Raw genomic sequence first — 8511 nt, 5'->3', positions numbered from 1 at the left:
TCCGGCTGCTCCCAGGACCTCTGTGACCTGCTAGTGGGCCCCAGTCCCAGAGCCAGGCCCTCGGGGGGCTCTATGCCCCTGCTCATCACAGGTAGAGACCCTAGTTCTGCTCAGAAGAGCCAAGTCCAGATTCAAGGAGGTGGGTGCTCTGTCCACACCCCCAGGTCCAAGTAGGGGGGCAATAAGAAAGAGGGTGAGGAGGGCTGGGGGACGCCGGCTCAGGAGAGGATGGGAGACAAGCAAGCAAAGCGAGAAACACTGACTTCACGGAAGCTGGTGACAGAAGGGGACAGCCTGGGGTGGCATGGTCCCCGGCCCCAGCCTTCAGGGAGGTCGCCCCCTGGTGCCAGGAGCCACCTTCTCCTAGCCTGGTCACCCGCAGAGGTCTGAAAAAGAAAGGGTTGGGGGGCTTACATGCTGAGCAAGGGGGTGGTGGGCAGAGGGCCGCCATGGTGGCCACAGGTGGTCTTGGGGACAGGGAGGCAGCTGGGCCCTGGCAGTCCCGTCCCTGGCGGTGCAGCAGCCCCTCATGCACTCTGTACATAGGGGGGGCTCGGGCCGGTCCAGCTAGAGGCTACAGGCCTCCTGGTCCACCGAGCGCTTCCGCAGCTCCTTGCCCGGTTTGGGTGGCGGGGGCGCGGGCGCAGCCGGCGGGGCTTCGGGCAGGTGCAGGACAGAGTTCTCGCCTGGCTGCACCCGCAGGTAGGCCTTGACCTTGTGGTGTCGGGCCTTGCCGTCGCTGAAGTCGATGACGCGGCATTCATAGGTGCCCTCGTCGGTGGGCTTCACCCGGGACAGGCGCAGCTTGTGGGAGATGTTGCTGCCCACCACCTTGACCACCTGGGGGCAACAGAGAGATGGTAACCGGTCTGTGGGGTCATAGGAGGAAAATGGGGAGTCCTGGGTCTGAGGGATGGGGCCCCAGAGGCATCCCTACAAGGGCACATGGAGGCTCTGCCCAAGGGTGAGTTAAATAGCAAAAAAAACAAGGACAACTTTAATGTCCATCAACAGAAAGGAGAGTCGGTGGCCCATACACTCACTGGAATACTCCGTAATACAAGAGTAGTGGAAAAGAATAAACTGAGTCCCAGGCAACTCAACAGCACATAACAACAACAATAGGAATGCCAGACAATTAGCCACCCCGAAGGCTGGCAGTTCAAACCCACTGAGCTGCTCTGGGTGACGGCCTGGCAATCTACCTCCATAGAAACCATTGTTGCTGTTACGAGCCATCGAGTCAGCGCCAACTCTTAGTGATGCCAAGAACAAGGGATCAACACGTTGGCCTGTCCTGCACCATCGTCATGATCTCTGCCATGTTCAAGTTCACTGTGTCAAGCCATCGCATCGGGGATCTTCCTCTTTCGGTGACAGCTCAGCAACCCCTGGAGGAAGTTCCACAACAGCAGGCCTGCGAGAACATAATGACTACAGACCCACAGCCAAGCCTACAGCGTGAGGGGAGTCAATTCCGAATGACGAGCCTCCATGGCATTTCTGAGGCTTTACTATTTTTTTTTCTTCATTATTGCACATTTTTCCAATCCCCTCCCCCAGCTCAGCCCACAATGCAGTTACCCCTTGTTTCAGATTGTTCTCATACATACAGTGCATAATCATATATTCCTTTCAGATAGTTTTCCCCCTCGTCTGTTCTAATGCAGTATTCGTTATCTATCCACTCTTTCCCCATTCCTTCCCCAAGCCCTCCAATGTCTGTCCTATTTTATATGTTGTTATGCAGTATTTGTCCTTTTGTGAATGAGATATGTCACTTAGCATGATGTCCTCAAGGCCCCTCCATGTTGCATAATATTTTACTGTTTCACTGTTTTCCACTGCTGCATAGTATTCCACTGTGTGGATGTACCATAGTTTTTCTATCCATTCGCTTGTTGATGGATGAGGCTTAAATCTTAACAGGAGCTGACTGCCTCATCTTTCTCCCAAGAAGCTGGTGGATTCGAACCACAGACTTTGCAGTTAGCTGTGCAGTATATAACCTATTACAACACCAGGGCTCCTTTCTATGAATCCATGTTGCTGTTGTTGTTATATACTGTTGGCTTACAGATTACCCTCGGTTTTCAGAGACAGTAAATTGCGTAGATTACTGATCTTTCTCCTGCCAGGCAGCTTGGTGGATTTGAACTGTCTGCCTTTGAGTTGGCAGCACAACTCCTTACCACTTAGCCACCAGAACTCCATTTTCAATAACCTATAGGAAGTGATGGTGACTCTTACTACCAAATAGTCTTATAGTATGATGCCATTCAGGTAAATAAATACATGGACATGCATGTGTGCACATCCGTTTTACTGGTTCTGGTGTCTTCTCTGTGTAGAAGTTTAAAAAGAGAAAGAGGGCTCCTTGGCCTTATTGTTCCCACAGCAGGGTATGGTGAAAGGACTTGACCCAGGGAAGTTGGTCAAGGAAATTCTTAGTTGGAACTGAAATGTTATTTCCAAAAACTTGAAATGTTATTTCCAAAAACTAAAGGCTGCTTAGAAATATAATAATACCTGTGAAGGCTGGGACCTGTGCAAGGCAGAAATCCACCAGAGAAGGAAAACAAGTATTTTCCACGGAAATGAGTGATCGCATGGCCAAGGAGTGGTTCTGACTCCTAGTTGACCCTCCACTAGGCATGTGAAGATATAAACCACAGTGGGAAGAGACTGGCCTTCTCCCTCCTTCGAAGACATTGGGAGGTTTAAACCACTGGAGACGTGCAGGCAACACATACCATGGACTGGGCCACCAAGGCTCCAAAAAAAAATGACAGAAGAATTTCCCACAAAGTCAGGGGTTTGAACCCACCAGTGGGAAGATTTGGCACTCTGTGGCGATTTGAAGCCTTGGGAATGCGACAAAACCACTCTAATCCCATTACAAACCCCGCTGTGTATTTCCTGCACTTGCAGCTGTCTCAATATTAATTACCGACCGTATCTGCCTGTTGACGTTTGTGTTTTGTTTGTCTCCTTGGCTAAACTGTAGCCTCCAGAAGAGCAGAGACAGAACCTGTTTTGCTCACCTTAGTGGCATCACAGGGCCCGACACTCAGTAGATGATCGTATACTAATAGAGGGAGCTCTGGTGGCTTAGTGGTAAGGAGTCAAGCTGCCAACTCAAAGGTACACAGTTCGAATCCACCAGCTGCTTCAAAGAAGAAAGATGGGCAATCTCCTCCTGTGCAATTTACAGCCTCTGAAAACCGGCTCGAGGGTCAGCTGCGTCAGTTCCAACTTGATGGCACGCAACAGCAAGAGCAAATAAAACACTCGTGAACAGGCAGGCTCGCTCGCCTTCCTTCTTCTCCAGGTCCCTAGATGACCTGTTTCTGAATTTTAAGTCACGAGAACAAGTATGTTCATCTGAGGCTTCAAGCAAAGTTCAAGTGAAGGTACTAAATCAGTGAGCAGGTGAAACTGGGGGTCAAATCCAGGCCTGACCCATCAACAAACGAATGGCTAGAGAAGCTGTGGTATATTCGCACAATGGAATACTATGCTGCATTAAAAAACAAGGAACTCATGCAATATTATTCAAAATGGTTGACTCTGGAGAACATTATGCTGAGTGAAATATCCCAGTCACAAAAGGACAAATATTACATGATGCCACTGTTGTAGAATGGGACTGTCCTTGGGGTTGGGGAGAGACTGAGTAAGATGTGTTCAATAATGTATACTGCACTGAAACAGAGGAGGGAGAAAACTGTTTAAAAGAGATATGTGACTAGGTATTTCTGTCATCACAGGAGTCTAGAGCGAGGGCTACATGGTGGAGGGGACCTGGGGGAGGGTTTGTAAAACAATGAAAGAATCTTTTCTTTTACTTTTCCATAATTTTTGACTCATGTACTTATAACTTGTTAGTTAAATTTGTGTCTTCTAGGTTGCAACCCCCCCATGATACATCTTCAGGGATATGAACATGTACGGCTAAGCACAATTAATAACAGTGCATCTAAATTCCAAAATCAATCTCCATAATAGTCTATGTGTTTCCTACTGCCAAGGGGGCCCTTTAGAGTAATGAGAGAAGATCTTCACCCGGAAACCCACAGCGTCCCTTTTCAGCAGGAAGTAGCTAAGAGAATACGCCATCCCCTTTTCCTTATGACTCAGGGTGAAGTCTCTCTCAGGGAGGAGTGATAGGGAATGGCAAAGGACACACCGACAAAGGAGATTAATCAGAACTGACTTTGACAAGCACTGTGGCAATTGGACAATTAAAACAGACATTCGGATGGCGGGGAAGAAGAACAAACTGGGGAGGAGGGTGGAGAGAATGGTGCAGTAATGAAGGAATGAAAACTCAAAATCCCTGTAAATGTTCATTAAAACTAATAAAATTTAATAAAATAAAAAATTTAAAAAAAAGCTAAAAAAAAAAAATTAAAAAAAAAAATCCAGGCCTGACTCCAAGCACTCTGACCCTCCAGATGGGGTGACAGGTCCACAGAGGGTCCCCTAAAGCCAGCAGACCCCTTGCTCCTGCAAGATCACGCATTGACTCTCAAGGCTTCTTAAGGGAAGCGGGTAGGTGGGAAATAGCCAGGAGAAGGCCACACTGCCTCATCTGGGCAGCTCAGTATCTCTCATGGAGCAGGAAGTCCCGGGTTTAGGGCAGAGCAGGAGACCGAGGTGGGACATAGGCAGAACGTCCCACCAGCAGCCAGTGGGAAGATGCATCCTGGTGTCCTCTTGGCACAGGGAGTGAGAACTGGGTGCCCCCCTCCAGGTACCAGGGTGGCCTAGCAGGAGGCCCTCCTGTCCTGCTGATTCTTTCACCTCTGGTCAAGGGCACAGAGAGGTCCTGCCGTCCTGCAGGGCTTGGGGCAGTCAGGAGACGCTGTTGCAAATGCGCAGCAGGGAGCGAATTACCTCAACATCTGTTTCCCTCACGGATATTAATTATCCTTCATTTGTCAACCCTACAAGGCGCTAATGGAGTAATAATGTGAAGCGCTGGGAGCAGAGCCGCTCCCTGGGAGGGAGCACCAGGGAAAGCCCACCCCTCCACCCACAGGGCACCCAGCCCGGGGAGGGGCAGGAGAAGCCCAGAAGGGGACCCAGGACTGGGCTGCTCTCCCCAGAGACGGCCAGCTCCTCCCTCAGCCCTGTCACCACCCCAGCCCCCAGGATACCCCTGTACCAGCAAACCAGGTATCTCTGTGCGGAAGGGGACAAAAAACAAAGGAGTATTAGGAGACTAAGATCAGAAAAGCCACCAGCCCCCTTGGCTATTCAGGGCTGGACTCACACAACTGTTGTATAAACATGTGGTGAGCACACACCCTGAACTGGGCACTGGGGGTGCCTCTGTGAACAAGGGGACCCCAGCCATGCCTACAAAGACTCACAGTCTAGGGAGAACCTAGACCCCAAACCAGTTATCAGGCCCCTCAGTGAGCTGCCTTGGGGTGGGGGGTTAGGGGAAAGAAGTGACAAACATGAACCATTAGAGGGACAATGACAATGTGGTTGCTTTGTTGTTGTTGTTGTTGTGTACCAGCAAGTAGGAACCGACCCACAGCTGACCCTCCAGCGGGTTTTTAGAGGCAGTTAATCACACAGGAATGATTCTCCCACAGAGCGGGTGGTGGCCTCGAACCTTGTGCCTTTGGGGTTTCAGCGCAGGCACAAATACCAACAAGAGTAACAGCAGCAATAGTAAAGCTGCTGGTGGATATTTCTGGAACCTGCAATCACTGGGTGACACGGTTCTGAAACCACCTAAGTCCTATTTAAACTGCACTGTTGAATGGAAGTGGAGAATCTACTCAGAGAGGCCTCCAGCCAACTGACCAGGCCTTTAACACAGCTCTGGGGAGCCTCCTGTGACCAGTAAACTACAAGCCTGTCTTCTCTATGCCTCTTACTTCCTTCCCTGGACCGCCAAACCCCTGTGTTCCTGATGGAGGGGTCCCAACCGCCTCACTCCATCATCTTGGGATTGGTGGGAGCTGTCTGCTCGATCTCATCTTTCACAAATTGTGCAGAAAGTCCTGCAGCCCAGCCCCCCAGCAGGACTGCAGAGGCCACGAGAAGTCACCTTAGGCGCAGCCCTGGCTGTAAATCATAATCGCCTCTTGCAGGCATCGACAGGGCTTAGCAGTGCAATTAAGCACCTAATTATGCAGAAAGAGACAAGGCCGAGTCCTTACCAGGACCAGGCTTGGCCCCTCCCTGCTCAGTGCATGCATGGCCCAGGGCTTCCTGGCATGGTGGGTGCCCTGAGCAGCTCTGACGGGCAGGCTGGGGCCTTTCCTCCTGCCAGGAAGGAGCAGTGGTGCTGACTTGAGCCCACGATGCCAGCCAGCCCTTTCCTGCGTGTGGCCTCATGGCTGAGATCGAAGAGTGAAATCAGCATCTCTGAGGAAGGTGCTGGAGTGGGGAGCAGGCCTCCTTGTCTCCCCCCCAACCCAGCTGTTTCCCCAGCCCCTCAGCATGTTCAAAACACAACGAAGGTCTCCCTAAATCTGAACCCCACCCACTCCAGCAAGATGGCTCCGAGTCATTGTCCATGCTGCCCCTCCCCTGCTCCCAGTACTTGTCGTTGTTGTTGTTGTTGTTGTTAGGTGCCATCAAGTCGACTACTACTCCTAGCAACCCCGGGAACAGTGAGTCTGACCCCTGCCCTGCACTGAGCCATCCTCATCTCCAACACACGCCATCGTTACGGCCACTGTGTCAATCCACTGTTGACCATTTTCAAATCCCACTGATTCTTCCTTGAAATAACCCTTCTTTCCAGAATCCAGCCTCCCGGCAGTGATCAAGAACCATATCTCACCCTTCTCCACTGTTTTCCCAATTTCTTCTCCCATGAAAGCCAGACAGGGCTCTTCCAAATATCCCTCCCCCCTTGAAAAGTCTTCAGTGTCACCTTACAGTGACCTATAGTGGCCCTGTGTAATCTAGCATGGCCCCTCAGCTCTAGGTTCTTTCAGAGACAAACCCAGTGAACTGCCGGCCACCTTCAGTGCTGTTTCAGCAACACCTCCCCTAGGAAGTCCACCCAAGCAGTCACAGATGGATTTTCACTTTATCAAGTATGATTACTGGTTTGAGCTCCATCTCCACACCAGCCTGAGCACCCTGAGAGTTGGGCCTGGCTGTGTGTAATTTTGACCTTGAACATGGCAATGACTGCAAGCTGCCACTGTGGATGTTTTAAGGAATTGCTGAGGGGAGTTTTTGATTCCACATGACTCTTGCTTCTTTGCAGACATGAGAATTTAACGGCCTACCTATACTAGGGATCACAGCGGCAGAAACTTTAAGACAGAAATGTCTGTAGCAGAAGATAAAAACCACTGTAAAGTGTGAATCACCGCTCAGTGCATTAATCCTTTGTGAAGGGCACAGACTTGGGATGCTGCCGTGGGCCCAGCCCTTCCTCCCCACTCTGCCCTGACCAGGAAACATGATTCCCACACAAGAACAAAGGCAGCCAGGTTGGGTCGGCGAGAACTTGACCTGGAACAACTCACAGAGATTTAGAGATGGGACCTGCTGCGTGCTTCCTGAAATTTCTCCCGTGACAACTGACTGTTAGGGCTCGGCAGGAGTTGGGGACAGGGGGCCGGAGTGAGTGGGCCAGCGGGCTAGGTCTCACGTTTACTGGGTCGTTGTTAGATGCCACATTGAGTTGGAACCACCTCACAGCTGACCTCCCCAGTGAATTTTCAGAGGCTGTAAGTCACACAGGAGGAGGTTGCCCATCTTTCTCCAGCGGGGCAGCTAGTGATTCGAACCATGTTGCTTTGGATTGGCAGTGCAGCTCCTTACCCACTAGGCCACCAGAGCTCCTATTGGGACCAGTGTCTCCTTCAGATCAAAGCAGTTTACATGAACTGCATCTACAGCATGAAGAACTTCAGTTAGACCAAAGGAGGAGCTGTCAGTGAAGGAGGCTGGGGAGCATCAAGGCCCAAGCGAGAGGAGTGTACAAAATTCCATCTGGTCTTAAAATTGGGTCAATTTGTGGTTCTCACTCATAGTGATCCTCTGTGGAGATTCTAAAGCCACGAACCTTGATGAGAGAGACTGTCCATCTTTCTCCCATGGGAAGGTTGGTGAATTCAAACTGCCAAGCTTTTGGTTGCTGCTTGATGCATTATGCAGTTTACCACGACAGGTCCTTTAAAATTCACTCACACATCATCTCACCCCAGTAAGAACAGCAAAATTCAACAGAGCAGCAAGCAGCAAATGCTGGCGAGGTTGTGGAGAAAATGGAACCCTTATTCACTGTTGGTGGGAGTGGAAAATGGTGCTATGGAAGCTATCCACTAGGCTTCCACTATGGCAGTATGGCGCTTTCTCAAAAAGTTGGAAATAGAAATATCATTTGATCCAACAATTCCACTACTGGAAATATACCCTAAAGAAACCATAACTGCCATCCAAGCAGATATATGCATACCCATGTTTATTACTGCTTTGTTCAAAATAGCAAAGAGTTAATGGGTGACCCTGGAGGACATTATG

At 50.3% G+C, this 8511-nt stretch overlaps 1 protein-coding gene across 1 annotated transcript in view; it reads right to left on the bottom strand.

The window, feature by feature from the left end:
- Window positions 1–567: 567 nt before the first annotated feature.
- The window catches only part of VSTM2L (V-set and transmembrane domain containing 2 like), a 38443-nt gene continuing 30499 nt past the window's right edge, over window positions 568–8511 (bottom strand). Inside the window, exon 4 of the mRNA XM_006881516.1 lies at window positions 568–840. Coding sequence (XP_006881578.1) covers window positions 568–840 — 273 coding nt within the window. The remainder of the gene's footprint in view (window positions 841–8511) is intronic.

Source organism: Elephantulus edwardii, unplaced genomic scaffold (genome assembly GCF_000299155.1).
Source record: "Elephantulus edwardii isolate Elephantulus edwardi_28Jun2011 unplaced genomic scaffold, EleEdw1.0 scaffold00015, whole genome shotgun sequence".
Lineage (NCBI taxonomy): Eukaryota > Metazoa > Chordata > Mammalia > Macroscelidea > Macroscelididae > Elephantulus > Elephantulus edwardii.
Note: the sequence above shows the minus strand (reverse complement) of the source record. Positions and strands in the feature narration are given on the sequence as shown.